This window comes from Mugil cephalus, chromosome 22 (genome assembly GCF_022458985.1).
Source record: "Mugil cephalus isolate CIBA_MC_2020 chromosome 22, CIBA_Mcephalus_1.1, whole genome shotgun sequence".
Lineage (NCBI taxonomy): Eukaryota > Metazoa > Chordata > Actinopteri > Mugiliformes > Mugilidae > Mugil > Mugil cephalus.
The window spans coordinates 5,287,746-5,308,322 of NC_061791.1; the positions used below are offsets into that span (position 1 = coordinate 5,287,746).

Here is a 20,577-nt window from a genome sequence, read left to right on the forward strand (position 1 = left end):
AGAATTTTCACCCTGACTCATTTCGCTTTTTCAGTCTGGGTTCGTTTGTTCGCCGTTCGGCCGATCTCGGAGGGCTCAGACGGCTCTTGAACATTCATAAAGTGAAGTCGCACGTTGTCAGGATTACCCCAGATGTCTTTTTTTTTTTTTTTTCTTAGTGGAAAGATTTCCGCCTTTTACTTCGCTTTTGCGTCAGCTCAGTTTTGCATCAACTTGCATAATCGCGCTGACTTTACATGCGTCTGACCCACTGCTAGAAACAAGCTTTTGTTCTTGTTTTTTAAGAAAAATGTTTTACAAAAAAAAAGAAAAGAACCCATCTGTGCAGCCATCTTCATATGAATGCACTTTAAGTTAAACACTTGCTTTTATTCTAATGCCGTGGGGGGCGCATATTAAATGATGCTGTAAGTGGACTGACTTTAACTTATTCTATAAAGCCACTTTGAGCGGTTTAATGGACAGACAAATGTTGTAAAAATGTACCGATAATACTTTGCGATAATATCTTTTGAGGACGTGGAGAAACATTCTAAGTAAAGGTGGACATATTTCCATGTCCAACTCTCTGGCAAGATTTTGCCAGTGTTATGAAAGCGAACTGGGATGGTTGAGGATTGGGAGGGTTCTCTGAAGATCATCCCACAGATACTCGGATCAGTTTGGGATCTTTTGTGTGGCGACTCTGGCTGTTGCCATCTTGTTGGTGCTTGATGCCTTGGATCCCCTGGAAGCGCTTGCGCCAGCGTACGCGTTTCGTCACATCACCTACCCTGATGCACCAGGTGTGTCTTGGAGCAGAGCGTCGTCTAAACGCTGCAGCTGGATGTGATCACGTGAGGATTCAAACATCGCGCAAAAAAAAACGTTGTCAAGTTGCAAGTATTTAAAAAGAACAATATTCAAACAAAGCTCTTATTGGCCTGTATGAACGACTACATGACCATAGATGATCCCTCTACAGCAGAGGTCTTCAACGTTTTTCAGGCCAAGGACCCCAAACTGATTAAGTAGGGACCCCCTACCTACTATATGTGTTCTATATTGAACTTGGCTTATTATTAGCATTTTGCATTCGATATTAAGGTATGATATAATACACGGATTCTAGTATTCATCATCCATAACAGCAGAGTGGCCGCGCAACTTCCGTAAACATACCTAACTGGTACATACATGCATCTGCTAATATTTCACCTGGGGACTGAGTAGACAGAGTCGGTGTGTAATATGCAGCCTCGTGATTGGCTCAGCAGTGATAGGGGTGTGGCCTACTGTGTACAGGAGGCTTAGATTGACAGATCTTTCTGTTGGCTCATGCTAACTGAAAGATAACGTCTTCTGCCTCCATTTGTCCCTCTACTAAAATATTGAATGTATTTGAAAATATTAAATATGTGGGGGGAAATTAAATATATATATCACCTCAACACCTTGTTCATGTTTTTTGAGTTGTTCCTAAACTGTTTTTGTGTCATCCTGCATCCTGCTGCCATCAAGGGGTGTCATTGCTATGGGGTGGGGGTGCCTGGTCTAGTTTCAGTGGGTGCTACATGTCTAAGTAACATCTATACGAATGTGAGGTCCAAAGGTTTCCCAGCAGAAGATGATCAGTATAATTTTTTTTTCTCCTGTCAGTGCTCATAATGTTATGATCGGCGTACCCAGTGCATCTTGGGTTTGTCACTCCCTTGTAGCGTACATGCAGCTCTGCTTTAGCGTCTCTGGCTTGTGTCGTGACGACTCCCCTCTCTGGTGTGTGTTAATATTTGAGGCGGTGACGATAAGGCCCAGAAAACGCTTCCTCATTACTCACGACCAGCTGATGACTGTGACTGGAAGTCGTGAGGCCCCTGCGTCACCGCCGATAAGAGTGATAGATGCTGCTCTGGCCATGTGTCTCACCGTGACTCCATAAGCACCTTTCATCAACGCCCGCCGACGCACACTCAAGCACGAGCGGTGCAGTGATTACACAGGAAATGAAGTATACGTTCATATCCATCATTATTCTAGTTATTAGGCAACAGTTGGTGGCAGCTGGGTGAAGCGGGGGGAGGAGGGCGAAGGCTTTCCTTCTGCCTAAAATCCTAACAACTGAGAGCAACAAAAACAAAACAAAAAAAAAAAAACGCCCCAAACACTCGGATTAACACAGACTTATATTTTTATGCAAACATGAAGCAATTAATGTTGCATAACTTGCTACTTATCAACGTTTAATTCAACTGATCTCCATGGCTGCAAATGTCAAACGATTATATTCATAGACTTAATGGGTTATAAATGGATATAAATAAATATGACCGTGAAACTTTCCCCGTTGATTACTGGCATTTTATTTATTTATTTTTTGTATTGCACCATTTCTAATGAGGCATAAACCTGATTATTAAGGTTTAAAGTTTAATTGTATGGTTTAATATTTAGTTTTTTTTACAGTTTGTGTAACATTGGAAGATGGGGAAACCACAACGTTATCTCTAATTTCCTGTATTGTGTTTGTGTTTGTGCACTAATATATGTATGATTAAAGTTCCTATAAAAACTAATTTGAGATGTCGTGAACTGCATGTAACCTTTACTACTAGTATTTAACCCAACAATGACAAAAGAAGGATAGATATACTTAGAGGGACTTTAAAGTCATTTACAGGTAAACAATTAAGATGCTGATGACTCATCCTGCACTAGGGGGCATGTCCTAATTGGGCATGAAACATCTTAAACTTCCTCTTCCTCCCCAGTTTGCATCTGTCTTACACCAGTAACCCTACGAGCTCAATGACCAATCAGAGCCTGTTTATATTTCTACTGTTTTTGCCACAGAATATTCAGCTTTAATCATTTTGTGTGGTTTTGTTTTTCCACTTGTGTCACCTTGGTTATGTAAGAATGCCTTTTTTTTGTTGGTGAATAAGATCATTTTATGCATAAAGCCGAAGTTTCATTAAAAACAGACCAGCCACGGGGGTAAAAAAAAAATAAGCTGCGACAGGTGCAGAAGCCCCGCTGAGAGCTGATCCACACCTGTCTCGTCTGTCGGTATTTGCCGGGAGCCCACCGAGTTTCCTTCGGTGGATACCCCACCTATTTCAACAGCCCGCCGCATCTTAGACGGAGTTTAATCAGTTCCCAACGGAGCAACTCCAGACAAAGCTTCCTGCCACAAGGATTTTGTGGACAGGAGAAGTCGGGCGGGCTTCCAGGGGTACTCTGTTAGAGAGGTACACAATTAATTGATCAAATCATCACTGTCAACGTTCAAGCCAAGAAGCTTTTAAAAGGGTCAGAATAAACTACCTTAATTACACTGATTGGTCAAAATCAGATCAAACACCAATCAGCCACAACATTATGACCAAGTGCTGAGATCTTGGATCAAAGAAGCGTCATTTAAATGGCAAGCAATTGGGCAAAAAGCAAGAAGTGAGGAAATGACAGGAACTGCAGTTCCTCAAATGGCCACTTGAGGGTGTCTCCAAAAGTGATTCATTACTTATAGACCTCCATGTTAATGTTTAGTGTTTACAGCAGAAATATACATATTTATAGCCTGGAACAAAAGATCTCTATGATTCTTTTCCACATTTTGCACAACTTTGAGCAGATGGATTATTTTATAACTCGTTTTAAATGAAATGTAAATGTGGTTACAACCACTGAGAGAAGTTAATAACATTAAACATCTTGTGACAATTCAGTGTTCTACTGGGAAACTTTTGAACCTGGCATTCGTGAGGATGTTACACAACGTTCTGTTACCAGACACCTTAGGGTTAGGGTTAGGGTTGGGTTAGGGTTAGGGTTGTGGTTAGGGTTAAGAGGTCCCTGTTTATTCTCTGGTGAGTAACAACTGTTTTGGATGCACAAGGGACACAGAAATAGGCAGGTGGTCATAATGTTATGTCTGATCAGCCTGTGCATTCACATAGTATATTACAAAGTTATTGAGCTGCACTCTCTTGTACTTGGGCATGTTTTTAGCTTTCCACTCCTGCAGGCGGGACCACGAATGGGATCATTATAAATGAATTAGTCCAAAAGGATAAGCAGGAGAACAAAGGAGAAAATGAACTACAGGTACTTTACAAAGACATTTTATTAATTTCCCAACAAATCTTTATTTACTCTAATGGCTAATTAGAACATGGTAGAGTAATAAATAGTGGATGACACAGTAATTAGACAGGTGGCCTGTTTGTACTGCTGCTGTGTCCTCTCCAGTGTGTAGTATACATCAGGCAGACAAGGACCCACTTCTTTCCCTTTTTTTTTGGTGGAGGGGGGGTTGGCAACACCCACCCAGGGCTAACCGTGATAATGCAAGCCGTCCACGACACGCCAACTCCATTTATAGACCGAGCCGTGACTGCGCCTCGATTTAGATGAGCCTTGATGAAATTGTTTGCAGAGGTGTGATGGACAGTCGAGGTAATTATTCTGCTCGAGGTATGATGATTAGGCATTGTGGTCGAACACTCACACAGCCTCTGTGTTTTGCCGGGGTTGTTTTTTGATGCGTGATGCGCCTCCTGCCAGCGAGGCAGAGATGCGCTCGACAGCCCGCTCTCACGCCGGCCTCGCTTGTTGTGACGGCTGCCACGCTGCCACTAACTGTGGTCAATCAATAGACCTCGTTTTCTGAGACGTTCGGCGGATCCTCAAACTTTTTTTTTCCTCTCCGACCATCCCTTCTGGAGCTGTAATCATATTCGGAAGGCCCATTTCTCTCTAATCTTGTTCCTGCGTTAGTCAACTTCCCTTAAATCGTTCATTTGCTTGAATACGGGAAAATGACTCGCAGTTTTGCCACTTTGCAACTTTGTGGATGACGCGGGAGCGGGCGCTCGTTTACAATGAAACGGTGATGAGTGCAGAAAGTGTTTGAGCGGAGCTTTGGTCAGGGATTAGAAATAATTAAAAACTCCCAACGTCCAAGGAGCTTCGGCTTGTTTTTAGCACGGACTGTAAACGCAGCAGAAGTGAACTGCATTATGTCTGTCCTGACTTTTTTTTTTGCCTTCCTCCGTGTCACTTCAATATATCGTAACATGACTTTAACTCTGAGCCATTACTCAAAAGACTCCCCGTGGGTCACGATCCCCAGTGTTGCAAAATCTCAGCAATTCCTATATTTGTGCAGTCATTTACCGACCGTCCCGACTCCTGCAAAAGGTAATCCCGAAACTTTTCGTTTGGCGGGAGCGCGACTGCCGAGCGAGTTCAGACGTTTACGGCGGCCTCATTTAAATTTGCATATTTGAGACATTCCAGTGATTTACTGCGCAGAAGCAATTAAACCAAAGGACGTCTCAAGGGCCCCCACCTGGTGTGAACCCAAACGGCTCCTCTGATCTCGGCTGCATTCATATTGCCAGGCCTTATCTTCTGAATAGAATTCAATTATTTCGGAAATTCATGCAGCATCACCTAAAGTGTCGGGGCGCAGCAGAAGAAGAAGAAGAAGAGGACGAAGAAATCACTGCAGGATCTCAGGATGAGTGAGTGGATCGTCCGGGATCTGTGTCGTTACACTGCCCCCTCATGGTCGCAGTGACAAAATAAAAAACACATGCACAAAAAAAAAAAAAAAACAGGTTTTCGTGGATGTGTGTTTGCAGACTCCCGGGTCAGCGGCATTCTTTTCTTGTCTTACAGTAGTTGAGTCTCTGCACCTGCAGGCAAACGCAAAGAGATGCAGAGAAGAATTTCTTTCTTTTTTTTTTTTTGCCCTTCAGAATCCCATCTGCCTTCGCCATATGTGTTACTCAAGTGAATCACACAAAGACGAGAGTTGCTGCTTTCCCACCAGTGCGTTCTTCTATCCTCCTTATCCATTTAAATGTCTTTTTTTGTTGTTTTTTTTGCTCAAAAATAAAAGAGAAGGGCATCAGGTGCCCATCTGCTGTGAGCAAATATGCAACATATGGCAGTGGTAAAGCAAAATTGCATCCATTCATGTATGTGGATTAATCAAACCTCTGAATGTCACTGGACTAACAGGATTAAATTTTGCATCCGCTAATCAAGCAGGCAGGCAGAGCGGCGTGGCCCTCACCGCCGTCATGTCTGAGCATTTAATTGGAGCTCGTAAAATTATATTTTTAACACGGAAGAAAAGGACTTGAACGTGTCCAGATGTGGTTTCCCAAATGTCACCGCTGACATGAAGTGGGAGAGCTGCTCCTCATTCGCTGCCATTTTCTGACTCGAACAGCTCTCGCTTTGTGTCAAAAAAGGACGCCTGGCAAGGAAACTTTCCGTTGCAAAAAAAAAAAAGGAAAACGCTCGCAGATACCAGACTCCATTGTTTATTCAGACAGCACTGCGTCGATAAGGAGAAGTGCCTCTTATCAGCATGAATCAGCTTGAATATCTCCAGCCTCTATTTGATTAATTAATTGTTGCTCTCTAATCTGCCGCTGTTACCCGAGTGCCTTTCTTTTTGACTCCTGCTTCCGCCGCTGGAATATTATCTCTTTCTCATTTTTAGCAGAACTCAAGGATCAGGCCAATAAAGCGAGCCATCTGAAATCCAGAGCACCTGCACAGACTATTATACGCTTTGTCACCAGACTGTGTGTTTATTGCACATGTTCTGTGACAACAAAGAGCAGAAGGGGACGTGGAGGAGAGAATATAGAGCTGACAGCCTTTAATCAAGAATCTGAAAGCTCCTTGTGTCCTTGCTGATGCCGACTGGCTGTTTGTCTCCATCTGTCTCAGAGCGGATTTCAATGCTGTCTGCTGGATGCAAAGTACCAGCAATCAAACACAGCTTTTAAGTGGGGAGGTTTGTGTAAGAACTTTGTGAAAGTGCGAGTTTTATATTAATTAGCCTTGAATATAAAAGTATAAGTGCAGGGATGATGTTAAAGTCCTTAAAAAGCAAATGTGGGGAGAGGGAGTATGAGGTGTTTGGATTCTGATTGAGCTTAAGTTGTTGTAACATAGCTTCTGTCAGTTGTGATACTTGAATTTAAACGCCGAGGTCCGGGGATCAAAGAAACACGACATGAAATAACGAGGACAAAAACAAGAAGCGAGCAACTTACATAAACTGCTGTTGCTCAAATGTCTCACGTGTCTCCAAAAGTGATTCAAGACCTTCATGTTAAGGTTTTACAGCAGAAAAATACTTCACACTGCAAGTGGATTTTTATATAACTCACTTGTTTAAACTGTATTGAAGTGTAAAAGTTGCACTGACAGGAGAAGTAAATCGTGTGGCAATTCACTGTTCTCCTGGGAAACTTTAGACCTGGCATTCATTCTTGTGGATGTTACTTGGACATGTACTGCTAAACTAGACCAGACCACCCCCCACCCCATAGCATGACATGACACAAAAATGATTTAGGAACAACTCAAACAAAACAAAACAAAAAAAAACACCCCAAGGTGTTGATCTGGCCTCCAAATTCACTAGATCCCAACCTGATCAAGTATCTGTAAGTGGTCCAGAGGCCCCTCAACCCATCTGACCCAAAGGCCCCCCACTAACAACATCCTGTTACTAGATACTACAGGACGCCCTCAGAAGTCTCATGTCCATTCTCTGATGAGTTACGAACGGTTTTGGAAGCATAACCCTAACCCTAACCCTAAGGGAGACCGACACATTATTGGAAGGTGGTCACAATGTTATGCCTGATCTGCGTAATTAAGTCAAGGGGTTCAGTCATAAGATCCCCAGCAGTTTTCCTAAGCTACAGTCACCTTCTTTGCCCTTCTTTGGTTTAGGCGAGAGTTAGAAGAAGTCAGGCACTGCCAAGACGGCAACGGCCAGAGCTCCACCTCCATATACAGTCAATGACAATAACGCTGCTTGTTTAAACAAGCCTTTTAGATTGGCCGGACTTATTTAAAGGAACAAATGTAAGCAAATACTAAAATCGTTGCCTCTCTACCCTGGGGCAAGAACTTGTCGAGGTACAAATTGATTGGAAAAAGTACCCAGTTTTTCTTTCTAAAGCTTTTCTTTCTAAAGATCAACTTCCATTTCGGGATTCTGAACAATGTTCCAAATACAATCAGTTTTGATTTACAACCTTAAGTTTCAATCTCTCTAATCCTTCGACTCACTTTCAACCTGTCAGCTCCCCAGACTAATTTCTTTGTCTGTCTTTCCACATTTTGGCATTCAACCTTCTGCGCACAATGTTATCTGAGAGAAATGATGGTTCAAATTACAAAAACAAAGCTCCAGTTGAAAGAGAGAAAAGACAAACTGATAAGGATGCTCAATCTACAGAGCTTGCCTAAGGCCATCCATCTCCGCACCGGTATGTTTGCTGCTGGCTCACGGGACACGATTACGCTCGGTCAGTCGGCCCAGCAGTTAGGTCAGTCACCTGAGCTGTTGTTCAGTCGCCTAGTTATCCAGTCGATTGAAGAGTCTCGTGGCAACTGAACCAGTAGCTGTGTGAAAGAGCTCAGCCAAGAGGGCAGGCACTTCGCAAAAAAACCCTAATCATTTCCAGATGAGAGTCCAGACTGCCTGGACTGAGAGGAGAGAACACACACACACACACACACATATAAAAGAAAACGAGAGTGAGAGAGGATGGAGGGAGGAGGCGACAAAAAAAGTGAATGTGGTGAACGAAGGAATGGTCCCGCATATGAAATGAGTGCATGCGAGATGTGAAAGGCAGGGCTCTCATTCACCTTTTGTGATGTTCATTCAAGACTGTGATTGCATCTTTTGAGGGAGCTTGACGGGACGAAGGGTGTGTGCGCTGATTTCATGTGTGCGAGGATCAGCATGACGCAGTGGTGGGCTTTACTCGCGGTGGTTTACCTGTCCATCCACTGGGCGGCCACTCAGCACCACAGGAAAGGTAGGAGGACACACCTGCTCATGTTACTAATGAGTCCGATAGGTAAAAAAAAAAAAAAAAGAGAGAATGAAAGTAAATAACATGTACACTGAGAAATATATCCTTACATAGAATTATACAAGTGCACTAGGAAATTTGAATATATTCCATATATGCAAATATGCTTGCATGTGCATGTTTTTGCTCCTGTGAAAGAATGTGTTTATGTTCTGGGTTTCATGGGGAAACTTTGAAGGACCCCAACAGATCTTTTCCAGCGAAAAGTGACTGGCCTGTTGTTACTGGATCCACTCAAAGAGGAAATTCCTTTCTCGAAGCTCATACACAGCTTGAAAATCTTTGGACACATGACGCCGTAACCAGCTACAGAAGAGTTGTGTCAACTTTTCTTTGGAAATCTGTGGGGATTTTTGTTGCATTTTGGGGATGCATTTATAGAACAAAAAGTTTGAAGTTATTTCCTGTTGCTGTAACGATGGAAAGCAGTAACTTGTTTGCCCAAACAAGCAGATGAAAGCATAGAAAGCTGTTAGCATTATTGCTCTTTTATGCAATTACCATGTTTTGTGTTTTTGGATCCAGCCTCAACTTTCGATTATATGAGTTAAATGCAATTTCTTTTAAACTTCCACCTCCACCATATTTGAAAACTTCAACAAACTTCTTCTCTGGAACCCGTCCCACCACTCGACGCTGACTTAGCAAAACTAGCAGTTTACTAGCAAAGGTGACTGAAAATGCGTAAAGGTAGTAGTTTTTAAAACTGAAGTGAGGAGACAAAAGTGGATACAGTCAATAAAACCTGAAGGATCTTTATGAAGAATTTGTTCATTTTGCTTCGGTGTGCGGCTAGCATGTAAGGCTAAAGTCAAATATAGCATATTTCTTTAAGCTAGGTTGAAGACGTTTAATATTAGGCAGCTTATGTCATTGTGGAAAGTGGATAAATTCAAAAGCTGTTCAGTAACATTGCGATGTTTGTGCCTTAGCTCGCTAACACATAGCTAAAATGAGTTTAAATCATGAGGCAATCGTATGTTTTTAGCTAGCTACAGGGATTTTGTTAGGAATTTAGACCTTGGTTGCATGTTGTCAGTACAGGCTACTCTGTATTCTGGAAAAAAACAGTCTTTGTTTTCTCTTTTAAAAGGACCAACACCAAACTAAGAGCAGCGATAAACGGTTTAAGTTCACATTATGAGGGTGGGAGATGGGGGACCAGTAGAAAGTGTAAATATGTGACCTTTCTCCTCTATCTCCAGTTACCATCCAATGTCTCCACGATTCCAATATCCACAGCGTCAAATCCCATCAGCTTCCCTGACAAATGTTTCATGGATTTGATTGCAGTCTGCTAGACTGACCTCACAGTGGGAGTACTGAAAATAAAACCTGTATTTACATTGTAAATAAAGAATGAGCCTTTGAATTTGACTTGTGGGAACATTTTAACAATGCAAATACAGAGGATGGGCGGTTTCCGCGACGACTTTAATCTCCCTCGTGTCCTTTTCACCCTCATTTTACCGTATTCCGGAGGGATCCAGACATCCGTTTTGTTTTTTTGTTTGTTTTTTTCCCCTCCCACTCCTCGTCAAGTCGTCCCTCCAGCCAGGAGAACGATTTAGCCCAGCTAATTAATGGATCTTTGTTGTTCCCTCATCTCCTAGCAAGCAGTTAGCGGGAGATTACAAGTTCCCGGCATCTACATAATGACGCCGGGGGAAGCCTGCCCATCCAAACACTGATTGTCTGGAGCGCTAGGAGACGGATGGCTAGGCTTGGAACGAGCAGCAGGGAGAGGACACATGTATAGGGCATTATATTAAAGCTTCAGTGTGAAAATGAGCCTTATGTTGGGTTTGTTTTTCCCTGCATTAACATCGTAAGGATTTAATATGAAATGTTTCGCACTCTGTTGCACATGATGATATTCGGGAGTGATTAAAGTTGAGCTGTCACTTTCACGCTTCATAAAAAAAAAGGGGGAATCTTTCTTTATTGTCTCGCCATAAATATGGCAGAAAAATTACGTAGGCCCTTGGGGAAAGACATCAGTGACTTGCATCATGAGTAGTAGTTGTATTTGTCGTCTAAATTTCATTGTTCCAGGGATGTCTTTACTTTATGTGTTGTCAGTGGGAGTTATTTTTCTGCACCGTTAAGTTCCTTTAATTTGTCTACCAGCCGCCAGCTGTATCATTAACATATTCACTGTTTACTATGTAATGCAATACATTGACTCTCGGCTGTTTTATAGTGTCCAGACACCAACCAGTAAAACGGCATTGGTTGCACCTGTATCATGTGCGATTGCAATCGTGAAGTCCCACAGCTTTCATTTATGTGCTGACATAAAATGACAGTAATTACTGAGAGAAATCTCAATGCACAGCTCGATATGTTGTAAACCGATGCGTGCACATTATATGTGGAGGGGTGAGCGCTTGCGCAAGAAGGACATTTTAGACGCAGAGAAGTGCTAATTTTCATGTTACACACCACCTCTGCACCTGTTCCCAGCTCCTTTCGTGTGGGTTCCCTCATTTCCTTGCCAGATTGTCTATTTCTGTTCATCTTCACACCGAACCTCAGCTTATTGATTACACACTGCAGTGCTCCCTTTTGTCGAGACATTACACAACTACAGAAGCGATTTTACAGTGATTTTTTTTTTGGTTTAATATATGCTCTAAGCCTCGGTGCTGATCTACAGCAGTGCAGAGCCAACGGCATTAGCGGTAACCATTGTTCCGGACTACTGTTGCAGCTAAAAACATAAAACACTTAACTCCCTGGCATGCCAAAGGACACTTATGTTACAGGAAACAATAAAGGGAAGGGGTGGGGGCGCCTTTTTATGTAAATTAGAGAAGACTAGTTTTAAATGTAAATCGGCACTGGGTGGGCCTCCGAGCTGTCGTTTCGCTCCTGCTACTCCATCCTTTAACAGCATAACCCTTGTTCTGATGAGCGCTGTCTTTCTCCCGGGTGTTGTTGTGTTTACATTGGCGGCGTCCCACGGAAGCTGCAGTGTCTATTCAATAGCTAATACGTTTGCACAGGCATTGGTACTCTCAACAATACACGTGAGAGTCGCAGAGGCTGCATATTCATATTTTAATTGAACTCATTCTCGTGGGAGATTTCAATTTGGAGTTGAAAGATGCCGGGCGCAAATGTGAGTGGTAACGAATGCTAAGGTAGCTCAGCGGTTGCTACCGTGCATAAACCAGCCTATTGTGTAAAATAATGTGTTTACCACAGAGCTGTACATTAGAGAGAGTCTGGCCAACTCAAATCATGGGCACCATGTTTGCTACGTCGGAGGGAATATTCTACAGTGTAACCCTATGGGACGGATGTGCTATGTTGAAATAAATCTCTTACTATCATCATAAACAGGCCTATAAATGTTATTGCCAACATCAGTCAATATGTAAATTGCCCTCACTTAAATATCCCAGCGTCTACTTACTTTAAATATCTTAAATGAGCCTGTAAAATGCTTTGTAGCCCAATCACCTCATCAGTCATGGAGCTGTGTTTAACTTCTCCTCAGTCTCCGTGTTCATCCATCGCTGTTAAAAGTTTGAAAATCAGTGAAATTAGTGAGTTGATTTTTTTTTTTTTTTTGAAATTTAGTCTAGATAACTAGCTAGCATAAGGCTAGCATAAGCCTAGGTTAATTTAGTAAAGTGGTGTTGGGCGTTTTTGAGATCAAGGTTCACATTAATGATGGTATGACTTTAATTTAAAATCTTAAAATCTTAACAAACGTCAAAGACAGACATTGACATTTACCTCACATAATAGGTCACATAATCAGTTGACATCCAGTTGTTCCTTTCAATCTTCTGTCCCCATAACTTTCTTGTGTTTTCCCAATCCAACTTTATTCTCTGTTCTTTTCTCTTTATTCTCCATCTTTCTTTTTCTCTGTTATTGCCATTTTTTGACATGGCGCCCATCAAACACGTGACCAGCTCAGAACCAATCAGCATAGCAGGACAGCTCAGACGGTCCTTTCCCTAGTTGGCCAGACACTTTCTAATATATGACTCTGGCTTACCAGGCATTTCGCTGCATCACGGTGGCCAAGAAATTTGTAATTCAGCATTAAAATTGATTTCATGCTTGGGTACGCTTTCTTGACGTCTTCTTAAGTAAACCGTATATTATTCTTTGGCGCAAAATAATACCAATAGCTACGCATTAATATTTCAAATGAACTCCTTCTGATGCGAGATTCCAACTCAACTGTTCACAAGGACGCCAAATAACATGATCTCATATGTGTTGAATCTGAAGACAGATGACATGCGTTTCAATGCAAGATGACTCCAACGTTGATACCAAATTTTGTACATATAGTCAAACAAGTTATTGCTTTGCTATCTCCATCTTCTGTCCCTCCTGGAAACTTATCTTGTCAGCTGATCTTTACCCTCACATTTGATACACATTCACAGAAAGGGTGGATTTACCTAGAAACACTCAGATCAACCATAATTTGCATGGCTATTAGGAGATAATATTTTTCTATTGGCCTCGTTATCAATGGTTTACACCACCAACACCACCACCACCACCACATACTATGCATTCATCAGATCTACACTGATCAGGCATAACATTATGACAATACATATATGTTCTGCCGGGAAACTTGCATTACAGTGAACAGTTTACTTAACCATGTGTGGAAATGTTGTTTGACATTCTTGGAATATTCTGAAAGCCAGTGAACTCGGGGTGGGCGTGGGAGGGGTGCTCCCAGTTTCACTGGAACTGACTGCAGAGAAGAAATGTTTACAGATAACCCAAATGTGCCAAATTGGTGGAATGTATTATTCGGAAACTTGGAACCACGGAGCACCCGATTTTCTTTACATTCTGAATGGTGTCTGTATTGCTGAAGCAGTGCCAGAGCTAAGGCTGGCAGTCACCCAAGCAGCGCGCAGGTACATGGATGGTGGTGGTGTTGGGGGTGGATCAGCCAGTGTATGTGGTTCGGGGCTGGCCTCGCAATCGCTATAAAACTAGATGTGGCCTGGCCGGCGATGCTGCGAGCGGTGGTGCTGATCATTACTCAAAAACTGGCGAGGCAGCAATCCATAGACGCCGCTGTAGGGAAGATGGAGGACTTGATCCAAAATTCAGATGAAGCCCAGTGTTTGTACTGTATACCTCATTAAGATCGGTGTGTGTGTGATCTGTGTGTTGGCTTACACGCTGAGCCAGGCATTCGACTGGTACGGACTTCCTAGGAAAATAACAGGAGAAAAAACAGAGAGAGAGAGAAAGAGTGCAATGTCTGGACAAACTCAGAGGAAGTTCTGCCTTTCAGTGCAAATCAAATTAGCTTTTCCGTTCCCTCTCCCGAAGCAGTGTCAACCAAACTGCTTAAATTAATGCATTTAAAGAGTCTTGGCAGCGAAAGCCGTGTAACAAACCATACAACTCTGAATCCTTGTGTGACCCCCTCGGCTTCATTTTCATCCCAGCCTTGTTCGGTCTGTTGTGCTCGTATGAGAATTGTGTTGTTTGATCAGGCTTGCTCATAAATCATTGCCAGCTTAAAGAATTTAGACTCTGTCTTTTATCTTTTTTGTTTGGTTTTATTCTTTTCATTTTAAACCAGTGAACCTGCGGACCCCTCGTTGTGCAGATAAGAGGTTTTGTATAGGTTTTCTTTACTAAAGCCTTCTCGCTGTTTTCACCTCAGGTATTCTTGAAAAAAGATCCATCCATCCATGAATGTCTTGCTGGCTGGTTATGAGCAACAGATAAATTCTGTGCTAATTAGGAAGAATTGTACTCTCTATTCTTTATACATTTGTACTGATTTACTGGGACAGTTACCTTACACCTGTTGTTTTCGATAGTCATCCATGTGTTTTCAGGTCTCAGTTGGTCACTACTACTACTCTGGTTGCCTAGGTAGCCCATTTGTGCCTTCTCTTTGTGCATAAAGCTCTTAGCGTTAGCATCTTTTATTTAGCTACATTCATAACTGAAATGAACTAAAACTGAAACCAATTGAAGCTGAGTCCACTTTTCCAAATAAGCCATTGGAGCTGTGTTGTGTAAAGCACCAAAAGGACATACTTTATTATAAGTATAGTATTTCCTGGCATTAAAATCAGCGCTACATGTTAATGTTCGTGAACCATTTATTGTTTGGTAGTTTGTATGGATCATTGTCGAGTCCAGTTGCGCTTAATTTAATCTGATAATCCGCATTTTTCCCAGTCTCTCGATACATTTCGCCATGTTTTTCCGTGTGGGGTCACGCCCACACGGAAGTGACATCATTGCACAGGCTCTGTAGATGGCGCTAGCACTTTGGGAAATTAACTTAAATGTATCTGTCGCTCCCAATTTTAATCACCTCAAAGTTGAGTTTAGTTCAAGGTGGTGCCCTCTCACTTGGCATTGCTAAAGGTAATGCCATGGTCTGTCTTCTGTCTATCGCTTGCTAGTGGATTTCTGCGTCTGCAGCCTGTAACTTTACATAAACTTTCACTCACAGGCATCTTCTGTTCATTTACTTTTTGACGTACATGTTGGTGCGCTTTTATCTATCTTATTTCCAGACACCTCTTTTATAATAATAACAAAAACGTTCTCTGCATGTATTTATCATACTACTGTGTGAACCAGGAAGCGGTTTTGGGGTAGCCGTGGATGTGAACCAGTAACCTTGTCAACCCAAAGCTGCTTCTGTAACCGCTACTTCATAGTACCATGAAACCAGTCGACCAATTCGTGACTCGAACCCACAGCCCTGAGGTTAACTTTTCATACACGTTTTATACCAAAGCAAGCTGACTGTATGTAAACCGCCTCAATCAGCAGACAGAACAAAGATAGCCACTAGCTACGTTACAACTTTAGCAGCTAACAGGACAGTTTTTTGCTGTCGTTGTTGTTTTCGACAAAAAGCGAGGAGCAAAATGCAATCAAAAGACAATTGAATGCTGGACGAGCTTTGCGCTAAAGCAAATATGAGTACTAATGAATGCTAATGTAGCTCAATGTGGGATACCTTGAGTGAAGGAGCACCAACTGCTGTGTAAGATGATAATGTGTCATTGTTGTGTTTAGCGGGTGTTTCACTGCCCCCAAGTGGCCAGAAAATTGGTAACTCCGCTTTAAAATGAATATCATGCTGGGTTACATTCTGTCAATTTCACTTTAAAATATATTGAAAAGAAACACTGCAAACTTTCTTTGTACTTTTTTAAGTATCAGAGTACTTAGTTACTTTCCACGTCTGGATAAGATATCTGTGACTATTTGGAATTGCCTCCAGTTATCACCTTAGTAAATATGGATTTTGGTGCATTTTATCGTAGAAATGAGGCAGCGGTAATCTGAACGGGACGGGGGGTTCATTCCAGCCATATCTGGGCACCTCCGATTACAGAAGGTCCCTGGTCTGCTGCACACATGGACCGTCGCTTTGAAATCTGACCGAATGAGGTCAGTTGCACCTGCCCTTCGGTAGGCGCATACGGAGATATCTCACCTCTGGATGCACTGGCCGCCGCCACTCGTGATATAGGAGCATCTGTGGAGGTCGAAGAGCAATTACCCTCTCAGCAGCTGGCGCCAGATTCTCTCCCACCTGCATAATATTTGACCAGTAATGAATCCGTGTTTACTCCACCTCTGGCCCACCCATGCCACGCTGGATAATGTGCTGTCTAATTTCTTATACACAAGGAGGGGGTCCTCTAATCCAATATCCTGTTCTCGTTTGCTCTAGCTTTGTATCCGTCTGCACATAGGATAAGACGGGGGACGCACACGCTGATCAACCCCACGTTCCAGCGTTCAGTGGAGGACGTCAATCTGCTGTTTGAGGTCAGTTTAGCTCGTGTTGACTTTCTTTTGGAAAATGCAGAGAATGTGAAGAAGGTCTCTCCAGATGACACATTTCTGGCCTGTGTCCCACTGAAACACTGTGTGCTGCTGCTAATCATTAGCAGAAGTGTAAAATATGTGTTTACCCAAAGTCTCGCTGACGCTAATGATGTCCTCAGCTTGCTCCGCATTTAGATAAATAGTTTGTTGGTGTCGTTTTTAGCGAGGTATAAACTTAGCTGCCCGGTTGTTTGGCAGCGTCAGTACTTCCTGAATGTGTTTTTGTGTTTTTATTATTACTATTCTCAATGAACCTCCAGATCCTGCTGGCCGGAATGCAGATCGGAGACGAGGAACACGCCACCGTGATCCCAGATGAGGAGCTGGCCTCCCTGAGGAGTGTGGAGAAGCTGGAAGTCATCTGCGAGGACGTCCTGCCCAAGAGCCTCCCCGAGATCCGACGCCTGGCGGCCGAGCTCGCCCAGCGGCGCCGGCCTCTGGGCTGGCAGGACTTTGAGCGGACGGTGCTGACGCTGGTGTACGCGACTCAGACGGTGGCTAAGATCACAAACCAGCACCAGAGAGATTTGTGGACAGACGCTTTGGTCCAGCTGTTCAAAGCCGTGCAGAGAGACCTCAAACCCTCTTGAAGCCGTTTTATGAATGTGTTGATCTCTTGCTCGTTATCGTACATGGCTTTCTAACATGTGTGTTTGACCTTTGTTTTTTAACATAACTAGTGTATAAAGTATGTGTTCTTATACTTCCGGCTATATTATCCCATTTGCAGGAGCTACACACCGACCTGGCATAACATTATGACCACCTTCCTAATATTGTGCCTCCAAAACATGGGCCTTCTGAGGGTGAATTATCCCACAGATGTTTGATCTTTGGGATCTAGGGAATTTTGGAGGTGTTGTGCTGATCTTTTTTTTTTTTTTTTTTATTGTGAGTTGTTCCTAGTTGGGGTTGTGGTCTGGTCTAGGTGGGTGCTACATGCCTATGTAACTGAGGTTTTAAGGTTTCAAGGATGTGGTGCTCAGCACAGTCTGTAAAAAAAATAAAAAACACCTTAACACATAGGTCTACAACAGGGGATCCGCGACCCCTAGGGGATCCGCAGAGGTACTGCAGGGTCTAATCTTTGGTTGATTAGACATTTTTTATATATTCAATTTTTCCCTACAAATTTAAATTTCCATAAATACACATAAACATGATATCAAAGTATTTTAATAAAGAGGTAAGGGATAGCTTAATATTGAATGCAAAGTTATATATTTATAAATAACACTAGGCTGAGTTTCATATAGAATACGTATAGTAGGTAGTGGATCCCTATTTAATCTCTCCAACAGTTTGGGGGTCCATGGCAAAAAAAATGTCAAAAGATTGAAACAAAAACTTATCGTAGGATCATGGTAATCCAGTTCCAGTTCCAATCATCAGTTATTCTATTATTATTATTCTCCAGCTGCAGCAGCATATTTAGGCTCTGTCTTAAAACCCACATGCTTACTCATTTACCATCAACCATCGAAGGAGTGACAATCAGAAGACACGAAATGATTCATTTCACGTCCAAACGCCGCGTAATTAACCGCAAGTCCCTCATTCTGTATGCGAGTTTTCAAAAACTGCATTGTTGGTGAGAAAATGACTCGGCATAAATAAAAAGGCTTCTGTTGAGATAATGGTTCAGTTATTCAAGTTTTTGCCACAAAAACCTTTCAAGTGCATTTTTAATCTAATAATTTCTGTTACTCGTCTCAGCTCCTCGTCTCAGTGCAACTATAATAAATTACTTGATTATTTTTGCATTATGTAAAATGAAATAAAAGCATCCTCGTTAATCAAATCCCCCTTTTCCCCGGACCGAGGGGATTTGAAAAGCCATGAAAAGCTGCCCTCTGACTTTTCATGATCATGTCCGACTTTTAAAAAAAGAACCGACTTCAAGCTTGATGTTAGCTTGACAACCAGAGTCAACTCCAACCCCTCGCCCCCCTCCCCCGGTGCTGGACGTCACCGAGCAACTTCAGAAGATTTGTTCGGCTCATTGATTTGCCCGTAAAAGCCCTTTTGAAAGAAAACCACTGATTTGTGCTTAGGAGTCCGTGTACATCAATACCCTTGATTGCTCATTTAAGCAACCTGTAAAATGTTCGATGGATGTTTGCTTCGGCTCTCGCTCATGTGGGGAAATAGGCACTTAATTGGCTTTTGTGCACTCATCGTGGAGTGCAAGGAAAGTACCTGGTTTGTGTTGTTTTTTTGCCCCCCCCCCCCCCCCCCCCCCCCTTGAGTCAATTAGTTTTACATTTGCTTACACTCCTCTGGCTTTTCTCCAGCACTTGCATCCAAAATAACAACCCCAACTTTTGATTTTCTAATGATGATGATGATGATGATGCTGATGAGTTCGGGGGATGTTTTGCTAACAATTTCAGCATAAAGAGACTTATCAGTGTGTTTCGTGGAGAAAAAAAAAAAAAGATCCATCCTCTCTGTGGCGTAATTCATGTTGACAGAGCATCACCAAGTGGCTGCAGGCGGAAGTGCTGTCCTCATCTGAAAGTTGATATCCTTGAAGCTGGTATTTCTGTCCACTACTATTAGGACTTGATGAGCTGTAACTGCGACGATGAAGAGGTTGATCACGAAATGAGCCTTTAAGAGATTTGTCTGAAGTTATACACGCAGATTCTCTCAGAGCCATTCTCTCTGTTGATCAATAAAGCCGATGCTCATGCAGAATGCTGCGTCTCTTAAAAAGTGACTCTGTTTAAAATATTCTGTTTTCCTGAGCACAACATATGGAAATGTACCAAACAAATCAACAGCATATAGGCCATGAACAGCGTGGTAGTCATTCAAGACAAATCCTGTGAGTGCGTTAACATTCATTTAAACTGCCAGCAAACATGTATTTGACTTAAAATATACACCAATCAGCCACAACATTAAAACCGCTGACAGGAGAAATGAATAAAACTGACCATCTTGGGACTATTCAGTGTTCTGCTGGGAAACATTCGGACCTGGTATTTGTGTGGATGTTACTTAGGCAGGTAGCACCCACGTAGACCAGGCACCTCCACCCCACAACATTGACACTCTGCTTTAAGAACAACTCAAAAATTATGCAGAACTACACAATGTTTTGACCTGGCCAACAAACTGACCAAGTATCTCTGGAATGACACAAGGAAGACCTATACAATATAAGGAAGGTGGTCATAATGTTATGCCTGATCGGTGTATCTTTATCTCTTCACCTTTTCTGATTTAGATGTGATCAATTAGTAGCCCGATGTGGTCACTAGGTGGCAGCATTTCCAATCGGATCCCTTATCCACAATCAGGACACCAGTCCGTGTGTTTGCCTTTTATTATTGATTTGTGTAGACGTGGTAATAAATGTTATGTGTGTGTGTTTGTGTGTGTATTTATTCATGCTGGAAGACATGAACGCATCACACACGTCAAAGCGGCCGCCTTGATTTGATTTCTCTCTGCTTTCAGGGTATTAATTAATCTCATCAAAACCTAGAAATCCGTATTTCCTGTTAGAAATATCGTCAGATCGCCTCCAGCTGAACACCCGGTTGTTTTAACCCAAGCTTATCTGCTGCATATGTTTTCCCCGTTGACTGTACATAGGTTTTCCCCAGAGCTACCAAGGAAAGTCTGAAGCAGGCGGAGAAGGATGAGACATCACAATGTGTCACTTTTATCCCATGTGACGTCACAGCATGCGACGTCTCCGTGGTCACGGCCACTGAGTGACAAAGAGTGACGGTTGAGCATGGAAATTAGCAGCATTAGTTTGAATCATAGGCTTTTATAGCGTTTA

The 20,577-nt window shown here is 42.5% G+C and overlaps 1 protein-coding gene across 1 annotated transcript; it reads left to right on the plus strand.

Moving 5' to 3' along the window:
• Positions 1-8,527: 8,527 nt before the first annotated feature.
• LOC124999760 (protein FAM180A) lies at positions 8,528-20,157 on the plus strand. Its single transcript, XM_047574776.1, has 3 exons — positions 8,528-8,846; positions 16,621-16,718; positions 17,039-20,157. Exons 1-3 carry the CDS (start codon positions 8,753-8,755, stop codon positions 17,366-17,368), a joined length of 522 nt encoding a protein of 173 aa, XP_047430732.1. The 5' UTR covers positions 8,528-8,752; the 3' UTR covers positions 17,369-20,157.
• The last annotated feature ends 420 nt before the right edge of the window (positions 20,158-20,577 follow it).